General features: G+C 25.2%; 5 protein-coding genes across 9 annotated transcripts; 2 read left to right on the top strand and 3 right to left on the bottom strand.

The window, feature by feature from the left end:
• Nucleotides 1-562: 562 nt before the first annotated feature.
• LOC100868096 (uncharacterized) lies at nucleotides 563-4579 on the top strand. Of its 2 annotated transcripts, none has more exons than XM_012489307.3 (6): nucleotides 563-936; nucleotides 1826-2067; nucleotides 2144-2665; nucleotides 2730-2834; nucleotides 2906-3055; nucleotides 3131-4579. In XM_012489307.3, the coding sequence occupies exons 1-6, from the start codon at nucleotides 927-929 to the stop codon at nucleotides 3515-3517; spliced, it is 1416 nt and encodes a 471-aa protein (XP_012344761.1). In that variant the 5' UTR covers nucleotides 563-926; the 3' UTR covers nucleotides 3518-4579. The 2 variants fall into 2 exon arrangements, with proteins under 2 accessions (XP_012344761.1, XP_003695727.1); XM_003695679.4 differs by lacking the exon at nucleotides 563-936 and adding an exon at nucleotides 1057-1228.
• On the bottom strand, nucleotides 4334-6619 carry PCNA (Proliferating cell nuclear antigen). The gene is made up of 4 exons (XM_003695680.3): nucleotides 6000-6619; nucleotides 5677-5842; nucleotides 5460-5604; nucleotides 4334-5067 (listed from the first exon to the last, which is right to left on the bottom strand). Exons 1-4 carry the CDS (start codon nucleotides 6218-6220, stop codon nucleotides 4814-4816), a joined length of 786 nt encoding a protein of 261 aa, XP_003695728.1. The 5' UTR covers nucleotides 6221-6619; the 3' UTR covers nucleotides 4334-4813.
• Nucleotides 5294-12864, top strand: eIF4E4 (eukaryotic translation initiation factor 4E4). 2 transcript variants are annotated; one of them, XM_012489318.3, is made up of 5 exons: nucleotides 5294-5395; nucleotides 10753-10837; nucleotides 11239-11417; nucleotides 11505-11822; nucleotides 11899-12864. In XM_012489318.3, exons 2-5 carry the CDS (start codon nucleotides 10808-10810, stop codon nucleotides 12011-12013), a joined length of 642 nt encoding a protein of 213 aa, XP_012344772.1. In that variant the 5' UTR covers nucleotides 5294-5395; nucleotides 10753-10807; the 3' UTR covers nucleotides 12014-12864. The 2 variants fall into 2 exon arrangements, with proteins under 2 accessions (XP_012344772.1, XP_086771628.1); XM_086915502.1 differs by lacking the exon at nucleotides 5294-5395 and having other exon boundaries at nucleotides 10408-10837.
• Nucleotides 6762-11015, bottom strand: Pof (RNA binding domain-containing protein painting of fourth). Of its 3 annotated transcripts, none has more exons than XM_012489302.3 (6): nucleotides 10654-11015; nucleotides 8837-9508; nucleotides 8270-8772; nucleotides 7799-8189; nucleotides 7301-7633; nucleotides 6762-7174 (listed from the first exon to the last, which is right to left on the bottom strand). In XM_012489302.3, the coding sequence occupies exons 2-6, from the start codon at nucleotides 9353-9355 to the stop codon at nucleotides 7118-7120; spliced, it is 1803 nt and encodes a 600-aa protein (XP_012344756.1). In that variant the 5' UTR covers nucleotides 9356-9508; nucleotides 10654-11015; the 3' UTR covers nucleotides 6762-7117. The 3 variants fall into 3 exon arrangements, with proteins under 3 accessions (XP_012344756.1, XP_012344755.1, XP_003695726.1); XM_012489301.3 differs by lacking the exon at nucleotides 10654-11015 and adding an exon at nucleotides 9757-9898; XM_003695678.4 differs by lacking the exon at nucleotides 10654-11015 and adding an exon at nucleotides 9672-9880.
• On the bottom strand, nucleotides 12118-14100 carry Fadd (fas-associated death domain protein). Its single transcript, XM_012489317.2, has 4 exons — nucleotides 13344-14100; nucleotides 13080-13235; nucleotides 12874-13004; nucleotides 12118-12784 (listed from the first exon to the last, which is right to left on the bottom strand). The coding sequence occupies exons 1-4, from the start codon at nucleotides 13675-13677 to the stop codon at nucleotides 12653-12655; spliced, it is 753 nt and encodes a 250-aa protein (XP_012344771.1). The 5' UTR covers nucleotides 13678-14100; the 3' UTR covers nucleotides 12118-12652.
• Nucleotides 14101-14108: the final 8 nt, after the last annotated feature.

Genomic DNA, 14108 nt, shown 5'->3' with positions numbered 1-14108 from the left:
TTTCAAACCAATATTTAATTTGAATTTAATTTTTTTTATAGAAAAAAAAACTTCTTTAAATGAATGAAGATATATTTTTGCATTCAACTAATTTTAGCAAATTATACGCATTGTCTTATTATACACTTGATTGAACTTTTAAGTTTCATCATCTCATTGTAAAATTATTAAAATTTGAAAATATTAATATATATATATAAGGGCAGAAAACATTTTTTTGATCTTCAATATGATCAATGTATTTTGATCTTCAACAAATATATGTATAATCAAATATAAGAAACTGACTGACTTGAAAAAAGGGATATCAACAGGCAATAGAATCAACATTGGGGTGTCGTGGATGAAGCAAGTTAAAAGATATCGTGGTGTCCGGCGTCGCTGACGAAAAGGATCATGAAGGGTCGCGTTTAGTCGCGTCTATACGGCTTAAGGTAGTAGCTAGCGAGATGGTTTCGGGGTGGGAGGTTGAACAGAATGTAGAATATAGAGAAGGGTGTGGGGAAAGGGGTTGGGTGCGGCGGGGTGCACGGGTATGAATCGTGGAGCGGGCGGATGGACGGACGGACGCAAACGCTGAAATCAGCTCGGGCGATCGATGCGATAAATGGATGCGTGCGATTGGTAGCCGGGAAAATCGATGATGAACAGGGGGGCACCCTACCTAGCCGCGAAAGCGAGCACGGCTGCACCGCCGGAGAGGATGGAGCAAAGACCGAAATATCGATTTTTAGGCCCCTACGCGGCGGTTCGATGCTCATATCTGCCCCGTGTCCCGTATCCGCGCGAAGCGCCTTTCAAAACACTAACGACGCGTGCGAGACACACTCTGTGGTGCCGCAGATCTTGAGGATTATCATTTACAATTAAAATAAGAAACGAGCGAGAGAAGTGAAGCCAAGTGACGCATAACGAAGTTCTGGCCGATGTCGTCAGGTAACCACGTTGACAGTATAATGACGCGCTGTAAAACGCTTTACAGATTTTTGTTCTCAGTGGTTCGACGTTCGTGCGACAAGCGGCAATATCATGCAATCATTGGCACATTAAATAACCAATGATCTTCATTACTGAAATGATCTAAAATCGTTAATTTTGAAGTGCGTCAATGACGTTTCGTCCTATGTATGAAGATTATTTTTTTTGAAAACATTGTGTACAACGTGCACGATCGTTGAACGAACTTTAACGAAAATTCAAATAGGGTGAATGTGGGGTGCCAAAGAGAGTGCGTAATTATTTTATTAATATGTTTCTTTTAAATTTGTTTAATATTATATCAAAATCAAACAAACCAAACTATATCCATAACTAATCAAAAGGATTTTGAGTGATGTTTTTATTTTGTGATTTTGGAAATGAAAACAGATACATTAAAAAACATTCAATGCCATAATTTCAATTCGATCGAAAGAAAAGAAATTCATATAAGATTCATATATTTTCGAAGATTATTGTGAATTGCTCTAATATTCATTTATAATATATTTGTTAAATACGAAATGTTGATTATTTTTTTACTATTTGAACGATGAAAACAATAATATATTTACATGAATTTTTATATATAAAATTTCAATATATCATAATTACATAATCTAAGATAAAATAGATCATTATTTTTCTGCATTTTTAAATAATTATATATTTTATTACACATCATCTTATAAAATCCTTATTAAAACATGATACAAAAGTCATACAAACGTAAACGAAACACAGCGACGCAACAGGCTTAACAAATACAACAATAGAATATATATTAAATATCTCCGAGAAAGATTATAACGAAACGCCTTTTTTTCTCTGTTTGTCAACGATACAGAAAAAATGGCCATCGCTGCTTCAGAGAATTATCAACTTAAATGGCACAGCTATGGTGCTCATCTGCACAGCTCTGTCGCAACATTACTCCATTCAGAATCCTTCGCAGATGTCTTGTTAGCAACATCCTGTGGTCGGCACGTGGCGGCTCATCGATTTGTCCTTGCCGCTTGCTCTTCGTATCTTAGTCATATTTTTCAAACATGTCATTTTGGTGCAAACACGAACGCTCCAATAATTGTGGTTTGTATATTTCTATTGACTTTTGTTGAAATGAAAAAATACAATACAAGACAATATTTTATTCATTATATTGCAGGTATTACCAACAGAAATTGGTTATCGTACATTAAAGATACTGATTCAATATATGTACAGTGGTGAAGCTACGGTAACGAATGATCAATTAGAAGGTGTATTAAAAGCAGGTGATATATTACGTGTACGTGGTTTATGGAGATCTAATACTGGAAGTAAAAAAGAAAATATACAATCGAATAATCAGAAAATGGATAGAGAAAAACGAGAACAACCACCTTTAACTGGTCAAATTCAAAAAATCAAATTGGTTCAACCGAGCGCGGAAAAAATTGTTGAAAATACACAACAAAATACACCAATACAAAATAATGTTCAACCTCAGAAACCTGTATCAGAAAGAAAAAGTATTGAGAAAATTGAAGAGAAAACTAATGAACCAGAATCTAAAAAGGTTTTAGAGGAAAATAAGAATAATGAACAAAATAAAAACAAGGAAAATGTGGAAAACAATGGTAAAAAAAGGAAAACAACCAATAGTGATGTAGAATCTAATAAATCTAAAAGTGAAGATGGTGAAAATGTAAGATGATCTTATATAATATAATTTATCAAATATAGTAAAATATTTTTATTTTGTGTTTTAGACCGAATTAAATTTAGAACTTTTAGTAAAAGATGAACCAATTTGGGAAGAAACCATTGATCCATCAGAATCATTAACGATAGATCACGAGATTGATATAAAACCGGTATATAATGTTTTAATTTATTTTAAAGCTTCTTTTTAACAAAAAATGTGTATTATTACAATTCATTACAGGAAATCGTACATAGTGCAGATGAAGAAGAAGAATACAGCCCATTAACATGCGATATGTGCAGTCAAACATTTAATCGACCATCAGACTGGGTAAGACATATTGAATTTACACATGCTGATATGACCGAAAATCGAAGAAAAAAGAGGAAGGTAAGAATAAATAAAACATTAATTAATATTTTAAATATTAAATTAAAAATTATTATTACGTATGTATTTTTTTAGGGTGATGTAGATGATGATAGCAAAGATTTTCCACCTTTAAAATGTGATCTTTGTGGTAATATGTATTCAACACCTCAAGAATGGGTACGTCATATACAAACCGAACATACAGAAGAGCAATTAGCTCTAATGAATAACTCAGCGCCTCCTAAACCAAAAAGAGTTCATAGTCATCAAAAATTGTGCAACATTTGTCAAAAAGAATTTCCAAGCCATGCGTCGATGGTAATTCATCAAAGAACGCATACGGGGGAAAAGCCTTTTCTTTGTTCCTATTGTAAAAAAGGCTTTAACGTAAAAAGTAATTTATTAAGGCATTTAAGGACATTGCATGACAAATATGTACATCCCAGTTTATATGGGAGTAATGGCAACACGAATGCTTAAGCTCTTACATAATTTTTTAATTGTACATGTTTTTTTTTTGTCAATACTTCATTTACAGGGTAAATGCCACATAACATCTCACACTTTTTAAAATTATATTTATAGACTGAAAGAACAGTATATGCATTGATAATCTCGCATAAGCATGTCAAATTGGTCCAAATAATTACCGATAATATCGATGTGTGTGGTATCTTCTTTGAAAATGAATAAGTATTAACAGTTTCATTAATTTTAAATGAATAATTTCATATTTTTCTTTTACATTAAATTTGATTATGTATTAACATGAATGCGTATTATTTCATTATGTATAAAATTAATTATTTTAGTTTTAAATATGGAGCTATTCTATTAAAAAGAAAAAAGCAATATCAGGGCTTTAAAATTAAAGAGGCTGATTACTATTGCCAAAGTATCTTGTTTCATTGCTATTTAAATTTATTTTTGAACATAGATAAAAATGTGGAAAATATTTTATTGATTTGATTTAAATGCATAAAAATAAGAATTAATAATATACAGGTCTTCGCAGTATGGGCGTGTAAAATAATTTATAGTATAAATCAACATCTATTGATTATATATAATATATAATTATTAGTAACTATATAAGATCCAAATTATGTAAGATTTTACTGTATACTTTTAGGCTATTCCATCCATGGTAGCCCACTTATTCCCTCAGCTCGTAAGTTAATTATGTATTTTTATATTAAACTAGCTTATACATAAAAAGTATAAGAAATAAGACAACTAAAAATAAATGAAAAATTTAAATTTCAATTAGGCTAGGATATAAGAAATAACACATAATTCAAAATTTACCAAATGTTTTGGAAATATATTGAGTTCTTCTTACATATAAAAAAAATGCAATATTATCAAAATATTGTCACAGTTTATGAAACAATTATAAATCTTATAAGAATGACACCATATTACCATGTTTATCATGATTGTGTCAATGATGAATCTTAGTGTCAATTCCACGTTGCGCTAACACTGTGACGAGCCAAATGACTTTTAAATGTAAAATTTAAATATATTACCTTCAAAGTATTTCTAATTATCCTTTTATCGTTCCTCAATAATGAATATCAAAATATACCTTTTTTTATCTAAGTAATTATTCACTATTTATAATAAGATTTTGAAAATATTTAATCCTTTTTTAATAATATGATAAATATAATAATAAAAGAAATCAAAGTATACGGAGTTAAAGCAATATATTGATAACTTGTATAAAAAAAGTATTCAAGATAAAAAAGATATTCCAGTATTAAAAAAAAATTAATTTTCTTCATCATCATCAATTTTTGGTGCCAGATAATATCTAATGTGTCCAATATCTCCAATTTTGTATTCACATACAAGAGGCACGTCATTAGACATTGATAATTGTACTTGTGCACATAGGGGCCCAGCCTTTATAAAACAATTAAGATAACGACATGAAAATGTTAATTTTACTGGTTCTTGCATATTGACAATTACTGCTTCTTCTTCATTATCTGCATCTGCTGTTTGTGCTAATTTAACAGTGGCTAAAAAAGAAGAGTAATTTACATGCAATCATAATTTATAATATTAATTGTATAGATATATTTTTACATTGTGCAATATATACTTTTTATAATTCATTTGTATTTTTATGATTTTTAGTACAGAAAAAAATATTTCCTTTAAATACATAAATATAAACAGACATGTATATAAATATATATATGATATATTCTTCATAGTAATGAAGGTCAACCAAGCAAACACTTTCTAGTATATTATTTCAAGCATTGAAATACTATATAACAGTTGTACTTGAAAAGTGTTGACTACAAGATGCTATCCAAACACAATAAATATTATATAACTAACGTAAGTATAATTAAAATAAGTCTGTATATATTATTTTTTTTTATAACAAAAGAAATTGATATACCTTGTCCATAATCTCCAGAAGCACTAAATTTTATACCTTCCTTAGAACATGAAAATGTTATTGATTCTCCAAATTGACTTAAATCTCTACAGATACGTGAAAATTCTTGAGATGGCATTTTTACAACACATGAATATGAAGTTTCCTGTAATAATATTATATTCCATTATATTATATTAAAAAAAAAAAATTCTATACATAATGTATAAAATCTTACAGGAATACCAAGATGTTCTTGATCCATATTTATAAGTTTCATTTCATATTCTGCAAGTTTTTCTTTATTTGGTGATTCAAATATAAATGTAATATTTTCTGGATTATCCACTGCTCGTAATGTCACTGTATCTTCTGAACCAGCACATCGTAGAATTTTGGACATGCTAAAAATAATTTATTTTATTTACAATAAATATATCATTCTATTATTATATATATAAAAATTCATTAAGAAATATAATACTTATATATTTGAAAATATTTACTTATTGTAAAAAAGACATAACCTTGATAAATATTACATTAAAATTATCATCTTACCATGCAATAGTCATGCCCATTGACAAATTTCTATCGCATCTATATTTATCAAAACCATCGCTTCTAAGATTAAGAGAAACTAAGGAGACATGAGCATTATCCATTGCTTGTACTTGGATACCAGAATCGGAACATTCGAACGTAGCTTCAGTTAAAAGATCTTTTATTGCATCTAATACTTTCTTCAAAATCGCACTTTGTACCAAACGCGCTTCGAACATTTTTCTTAATTTTTTCGATTTTTTCTTCACACAATTGATAAATGTAACAAATATTGACAATTAATAGAATTACTACACTTGTAACGTTTACTATACCCGTAGATACCCGCGCTTTATTACCGCCGAACTACTAGGAAATAGATGGCATTTGATATGTACCGGAAATATATTCAATTTAAAAATTCTATAATTTTCTAACAAAATCTTTTTTTAAAGTTGATTGAATTAATTCACATAATTCAAATATAGTAAAACAATTTTTTTTCTTTAATACAAATTATAATTTGGTTATTTTACATAAAAGCATATCTATTATATATTATTTATTATATATATTATTTATTTAATATATAAAATTATTAGTATATTTCAAAATTTTTATTTTAAAATACGAATCTCAAATATATGAATCACAACCTAAATTATTAGAAAAAACATTATTTAACATTTTATATAATATTTTTTCGAATAAAAAATGTTTAAATCACACAAAAGAAAAAATTAATAAAAAAAAATATAAAATTTTATATTATAAAATAAATTTTAATGAATATTGTTTTTATTAACAAATCCTTAAAAATTAAAAATATTTTTAAAAATGCTTTAACTGAAAATACAGAAAATAAATTTAATTATATTCACAATTGTTTACATAGATATATCCATATTTAAGCGTAAAAATTTATAAGATAAAAACACATTTGATGTAAAAATACATAGTACATAACTAATAATATTATTTTTAAATAAATGCAATTTCATTCATTATATTTATTACTCATTCTTAAACTAGAATTATTTACATATTGTGTATGGCATTTTTTCTTTTTTTTTTTAAATCAAAAAATTAATTAATATGAAAATTCAATAATTCATATTAAAAATTATACAAATATATTAAAAACTAATATTACCAACCATATTCTCTAATTGATTAAACATGTGATCAAGATGCTGAAACAAAAATCATAAAAAATGAATTTTATTTAAAATTCTATATTTTATTTTTAATATATATACTATATTTATATTATAAATATACTTCAATATTAACGTAGCGACTAAATATATTTTACATACATCTGATGGTTCATTATCTTCTGCTATTTCTTCTTGTTTGTTATTTCCAGTTTCATCTATTTCTTCTTCATCATCTTCTTCATAATCGTCTTCATTATCTTCATCATTATCATCCGAATCGTCTTCTTCTTCTATTTCTTCATCATCATCGTCATCATCATCATCTACATCATCATCTATGTCATCAATATTACATGACATTTCCATTTCTTCATAATCTTCTGGCTCTTCTTTAATTTCTGTAAGCATTATCGTTTCTGTAACTGGTTCCCTCTCAGTTGAACAAGGCGGAGGAGCTTCAGATGCAGAAGGTATTTGAAGTGATTGACCAGTCTAAAAAAAAGATCATTGTTTGTTTTTATTTATTTATTTTTTTTTGTTTGAAACATTTTTTTTAATATGCAATATTTATGCATATAAATATATCTGTAATATAAAAAATATATCTTTAATATGCAATATTTATGCATATAAATATATCTGATAATATATCTGTACCCATGGTTGCTGTTGTTGTCCTGATTTAGCTGATGTGACTGAAGTTGGTGTTGAAGAAGAAGATGATTGCAAATTTGTATTTTGTTCTTGAATCTGTATTTTATTTTGCATTTTATTACAATTATCTTGTACCTTATTTTCTGTATCAGCTTCTAATTTTGTCATACTCTTTTCAATATGATTAACTTTTTGACACTTTTTTACTTGAGAATTACTATTTGATTCTTCTTTAGTTTTTTTAACATTAGGTTTCGGTTCTCCAGGAAGACAAGTATTGCCACGTTGTCTTCTAAATCGTACGATAATACTTCTAGTATCCCACATTAAATCATGTGCTTGTTTATAAGCAGATATAGATTCATCTACACTATTATATCTTATAAAAGCATATCTATGAAATAAAATAAATGAATTATTGAATGGAAATATATAAAAATAATATATATTTATTTTATAAAATAAATATCTTACCGAGTATTTCTCATTTTTTGTGCATATCCTACATCTACTCGAGCAGCTGTTGGAAACTTATTCTTTACTTCATTAACATTAACAGATTCTGGTAAATTTCCTATATATAATGTATAAGGATCTATTTCCTCAGGCATCGGATTATCTTCATCTCGTAGAGATTTTCTTTCAACTGTTAAATGACCTATTCCAAAAGGTATTTTTTCTAATTCTTTTATAGCTTCATCAATATCAACATTTTCTGCCATTTGTATAAAACAATATCTAGGACCACTAGGACTTTGAAAATGAATATTTTGAATACCAGGATGAAATTCTCTTACAATATCTTTATTTAAATCAGGATCTGGAAACTTAATTATTAAACTTTGAGCTTTAATTGTTTTATTGTATTCATTTTCAATTTTTAAAGCTCTTTCTGCATCTTCTCTATTCCATGGTCGACTAGGATAACTTTGAGACATTGGTTTTCTTTGTTTAAGTTTTTTACCTACAACTTCTTCCTAAAATAAACAATCAATAATAAAATAAAATAAATATATTTATCTAGCTTTTATTATATCTTACTGGAATAATTTTAATTTCTTGATCTGAAGTTTCTTTTCCATGTCTGTTTGTTAAAATCCCTGGAGGTATAGGAGGTAAAGGATGATTAGGAAGAGGAACAGGCATATGATTCATAATTGTATCACCTGTAGATGTAGTATAATTATTTCTCTGCCATTCCAAACCAAGACTATTACTCAATGTTGCACCAAAATATGTTGCTTGATCAAACTGTGTTTGAGTATGTCCAAATCTTGCAAGTCTTCTATTTTTACGATGAAAGTTATTTCTTTGAATATATATATTACTTTTAGCGTGTGTAAATCTTTCTCGTCGTATGTAATTACCTCTAAGAGGCATTTCTCTTTGAAATGAATTTGTAGTCATATCACGTGGAGGTGGAGGTGGTAAAGGAGATGTTTGAGGTGTTATCCATTGCCATGGTGTAGGAGGTGTCCATGCTTGTATTGATGTAACTTGAGAAGGCACTGGTCCAAATACATGAGGAGGTGGTGGAACACTACTAGAAGGAGGAGGCATAGGAGGTAATGGTGGTTGTCCTGGTAAAGGTTGTGTGACAGTTGAAGGAGATGAAGAAGAAGAAGTATAAGAAGGATAGGAACCTTCATATCCAAAATTAATACATTCTTGTTTAGCAAAAGATCGCTTTGTTTCCCTATTTTCTTCAGTTATCTGAAAAATAAACAATTATGAATTAAAAGTAACAAAATATATAAAAATTTTATTATCATAAAAAAATTTATAATTCAATATTATTCATTTAATGTTATCAATATTCGATTGATTTATTAAATATACAAAAATATTTTATACAATCGCGCGCTGTCAAACTAACCTTTTCTACAAATACCATTAATGAAATAAATATAAATTATCATATATCATAAAATTATATAGGGAATAGAAAAATAAATTTTTACCGAACGTTTCATAATGGAGATAAAATTATCGATAATCTTTAGACAAAAATTATGTTCTCTAAATTATAATGTAAATACAACATTATACGAATCAGCGAGAACCACCAATATCAAACTACTAATTGTTAAAATATATCACAGGAATGCCAACCCTAATTTTAAATTTTTTATATTAATTAAAAAGTATATTTAATATTATTTATTATAATAATTACATAAATAATTTTTTTTTCTAAATATGTATTTTTTATAATTTTATTATTTATTTTTTATAATTTTAAAAAAATTTTAGCTTATATTAATTTATTTTATATTATATAATTTTTATACTTTTTAAATATAATTTTTTATGAATTAACTATTTTATATTTTAAAACGAAAAATAAATATTATATATATATCATATATATATAATATATATAATAATATATATATAATAATAATATATATATACATATATATATAATGATACTAAATATATATATTTATATATATATTTTTTTTCATTAAATAAAATTATAAAAATATAATAAATAAAATCATAAAAATATATAAATAAATTATAAATTTATTAAGATTTTTATGATTTCAATTATATATGTTAGATATATTAACACAAGAAAGTCCAAAAAATCAGAAAAACAAACAATTGCATAAGTAAAAAAAGGAAAAAATAAAACAACACCAATTAGCATCATTATATTATTTAAAATAATACATTTCGTTAAAAAAAATTCTTATAATAAAATAATATTGGATTTATACTAAAACGAAATAAGAATAAAAAAGATTAGATATAAAAGAGTGTATCGCAATTGTTTTTTTTCTTCCTTTCTTTTTTTATAATGACATAATAATATAGTAAAACTAATGATTGTTTTATTCTTTCCTAATTACTTTGCTTAAATTTTATTGCGGTAATTTCCCGGTGCGCCGATGCAATTTCACATTTCTGTCTTTGGAAAAGGAAATTTTGTGTAAAAATTTTGCCGACAGATGCCCTTACTGTTAGTTCACTGAACGAGCATATTGTGCGTATAGTTTGTGTGACATGGCTACGAGTAATACAGAAGAAATTGAGGTACTTTTTTCTAATATTTTTTATAATATTACATATTATGTAGAAATATCATAATATATATTTTTCAAGTCTATTTATAATTTGAATATCGGAAAAAATATAAATATTTTTTTTTTTTAAACGTGATCACTTCAATGCTCTTTACCCCTCCCATTTGCTCCCAAGCATGGTGAAAACTGTCTAACGAGCTTAAAAAAAGACATATTATATTACTAATATTAAAATAATCTATAATATTATTTTAATTAATTTGATTCATTAATATATAAAATTTAGTTGCTTATACTTTATTTATATAAAATAAACGAAATCGATAGAAAACAATAGAAAGTAAAATTCATAAATAAATCATTAAGGTTAAAAAAAGCTAACTTTGGAATTATGAACATAATCATGTGTAGGAAGTTGAAAGGAAGGAGCAAGAAGTAGTAAACTTCGATGAATTCCCCCCAGAAGTTTTAATCAAACATCCACTTCAACATACATGGACTCTTTGGTATTATGAACCAGATAGAAATAAAACATGGGAAGAAAGTCAAAGAAAAGTTACAAGTTTTGATACAGCTGAAGATTTTTGGAGGTAAATTTAATTTTATCTTGAAATTTAATAATTTATTTAATTTTATTATTGTTATATTTTCACTAATAATATTTGTTTTAATAACAGTTTATATAATCATATAAAGGCAGCATCAGAATTAAAACAAGGTTGTGACTATAGCATGTTTAAACAAGGAATCCGACCCATGTGGGAAGATAATGCCAATAAATGTGGTGGAAGATGGCTTATAAATTTAGATAAAAAGCAAAGAAATACAGATTTAGATCACTTTTGGTTAGAAACTCTTTTATGTATGATTGGTGAAGCATTTAATGGATATTCAGATGATATTTGTGGGGCTGTTGTAAATGTAAGGCAAAAAGGAGATAAAATTGGTGTATGGACTGCAAATGCTAATAGTGAAGATAGTGTCATGGAAATTGGGTAAATATAATATATAATACATATTTGAGTAAGTGATTGATGAAAAATTTAATTACTTCATTATTTTTTTTTACAGACGTAAATTAAGAGAAAGATTAAAAATTGCATCCAAAGTTACTATAGGCTATCAAATACATAAAGATGTTATGGTCAAAGTAGGAAGTCAAACAAAGAATGCTTATGTTGTTTAAATCTTATTAATGTTATTATCACTATTCATTAAAAATTTTTCAAATAACATTATGCATACATTATTAATGTGGATATTACGCAAAATTTAGATTACTAAACAAAATAAATGAAACAAAAATTTAATAACAAATAATTAAAACCTACATATTTTTATTAAAATTAAATATTTTCTTAATAAAAATTATTCAACAATAAGAAATAAATGTATACTAGAACAAATGTATACAATAGATATAAAAATTTATATTAATATTATATATAATTTAAAAATAGATTATAAAGTATACACATTAGGCTGCTGTATTTTCTAAAATATAATTAAAAATATCAATTGCAATTTCTATTATGATATCTAATCAAGCAATTTTTTTTATATATATTGCTTTCATTCCTTATAAATCACAAAGACTGCTAAATAATGTTTTTTTTAAAAAACCTATATATTAGGTTTATCAGTTTTAAATCATTTCAATTAATAATAAAATACAGCAACCCATCTCACTTTAAGATAGCATAATAATATTTAATATTTTCATAATTATTTGGAAAATGATTATATTTAAGTTTTTCTTACAAATATATTGAAAAAATTAATATTTATTTTTTATTATTTTTTATTTTTAATTTCTTTTAAATTATTAACTATTTGATTCTAATATTAATTTCTCAGAAAGTTCCTTAAGATCCTTGCGTCTTGCTTTTTCTAAAGCATGTATTAAATTTATCTTCCAATTATTGTCACTATATTGGGTTATATATAATTTCAAAGCCTACAAATTATTTAAAAAATTATAAATTATGTTACTTATATGTAAAGAATTATATTTGAAATAAATCCATTTTAATTCTATTTTCTTACTTCATAACTTTGTTCTTTCAAATCAAAAGGATGTTTGTTCTGAATTACATCAATTTGATATTCAGGTATATTTAAATATCTCACAGTATCTCTCCAAGAACGACCAATTCTTTTACTTAAATGTGATAATACTTAAAAAATAAGATTTTTGCATATATAATTTCATGGTTAACATTATATATTAAAAAGAATAAATTTATTCTTACATATTTGTTGTAATTCCGTTTCTTGTGTAAAAAGATTGCTTTTGACATTTTTGTATTCTAATGTTGACTGATTTTCAAATTCATTAGAGACTTTTATTTGTGATGTATTACTTTTATTTATATTTGATAATTTGGATTTGTTGTCATCTTTATTTCCTGTTAAAAATTATGTAAAAATTACTTTAAAAAATTATGTAAATATATATGGCAATTAAAAGTATTATTAAAAATAATTCCATAATATGAAAATAAAAGTGAATTTACCTTTTGATTCTTGATACATATTAAAGGATAAACAATATTGTATGTTTTGAATATAAATTTTATAATCTTTCAATTTATTTTGTATTTGAAAATCATTTAAAAAGTTATTTGAAATATATATAAGTGGTTCTATATTATAATAATTAAGACAATCACGCTTTTCTAATACTTTCAATAATGTTTTTAAATCATTTATCTGACTCAATTTACGATTTGAATTTATATATTTTGCATAATATTTTTTAAGTATACTTAATATATTTTTATTAATGTAATATTGAGCAGTTGATAAGAATTCTTCTTGTAAACATATATATTTTATTTCTAATTCCATATTGCTAATTAGGGAAATTCCCTTTATTTTTAAATTTGTTTCTTCAAATATATTTTAAAAATACTAGATAATTATTTGTAAAATAAAAATAAATATATTTTTTACTTAAAAAATTTTTTAATAAACTTTTTCTAATAAAAAAGTTTCAAACTTAAACACATTAAATAATAAATACAAATTTAAACTTTATTTATTTTAAAGTTGATAAATAATTATTTTTTTAAAGTTGATGTAATTATTATTTTAAAATTTATAGATTAAATATTTTCTATTTTAAAATATTTAAAAATACACTAATAGAGGTTAATAACAATAATAAAACCAAATTGCACTTTGTTATATTAAATATATTAAAAATTAAACAATCTTAATAGTTTTTATGTAATCATTAAGGTAGTTTTCATATAAAAATCTTAGTACAATAAGTGTAT

Source organism: Apis florea, unplaced genomic scaffold, assembly GCF_048593485.1.
Source record: "Apis florea isolate Af1SG1 unplaced genomic scaffold, ASM4859348v1 contig_3785_pilon, whole genome shotgun sequence".
NCBI classification, from domain to species: Eukaryota; Metazoa; Arthropoda; class Insecta; order Hymenoptera; family Apidae; genus Apis; species Apis florea.
Note: the sequence above shows the minus strand (reverse complement) of the source record. Positions and strands in the feature narration are given on the sequence as shown.

What these genes read in the sequence shown, in the direction of transcription:
- LOC100868096 (XM_003695679.4), top strand. An exon ending in AAAGTGAAGATGGTGAAAAT is followed by an intron (nt 2,666 to 2,729) that starts GTAAGATGATCT and finishes TTTGTGTTTTAG; the next exon opens with ACCGAATTAAATTTAGAACT. An exon ending in ACGAGATTGATATAAAACCG is followed by an intron (nt 2,835 to 2,905) that starts GTATATAATGTT and finishes AATTCATTACAG; the next exon opens with GAAATCGTACATAGTGCAGA.
- PCNA (XM_003695680.3), bottom strand. Translation starts at nt 6,220, where the DNA reads ATGTTCGAAGCGCGTTTGGTACAAAGTGCGATTTTGAAGAAAGTATTA. An exon ending in ATGGGCATGACTATTGCATG is followed by an intron (nt 5,843 to 5,999) that starts GTAAGATGATAA and finishes AATTATTTTTAG; the next exon opens with CATGTCCAAAATTCTACGAT. An exon ending in TTCTGGAGATTATGGACAAG is followed by an intron (nt 5,068 to 5,459) that starts GTATATCAATTT and finishes CTTCTTTTTTAG; the next exon opens with CCACTGTTAAATTAGCACAA.
- Pof (XM_003695678.4), bottom strand. An exon ending in AAGAAATTAAAATTATTCCA is followed by an intron (nt 8,773 to 8,836) that starts GTAAGATATAAT and finishes TGTTTATTTTAG; the next exon opens with GAAGAAGTTGTAGGTAAAAA. An exon ending in GACAACAACAGCAACCATGG is followed by an intron (nt 7,634 to 7,798) that starts GTACAGATATAT and finishes TCTTTTTTTTAG; the next exon opens with ACTGGTCAATCACTTCAAAT.
- eIF4E4 (XM_012489318.3), top strand. Translation starts at nt 10,808, where the DNA reads ATGGCTACGAGTAATACAGAAGAAATTGAG. An exon ending in GTAATACAGAAGAAATTGAG is followed by an intron (nt 10,838 to 11,238) that starts GTACTTTTTTCT and finishes AATCATGTGTAG; the next exon opens with GAAGTTGAAAGGAAGGAGCA. An exon ending in ACAGCTGAAGATTTTTGGAG is followed by an intron (nt 11,418 to 11,504) that starts GTAAATTTAATT and finishes TTTTAATAACAG; the next exon opens with TTTATATAATCATATAAAGG.
- Fadd (XM_012489317.2), bottom strand. Translation starts at nt 13,677, where the DNA reads ATGGAATTAGAAATAAAATATATATGTTTACAAGAAGAATTCTTATCA. An exon ending in TATGTATCAAGAATCAAAAG is followed by an intron (nt 13,236 to 13,343) that starts GTAAATTCACTT and finishes AATTTTTAACAG; the next exon opens with GAAATAAAGATGACAACAAA. An exon ending in TGAAAGAACAAAGTTATGAA is followed by an intron (nt 12,785 to 12,873) that starts GTAAGAAAATAG and finishes AATAATTTGTAG; the next exon opens with GCTTTGAAATTATATATAAC.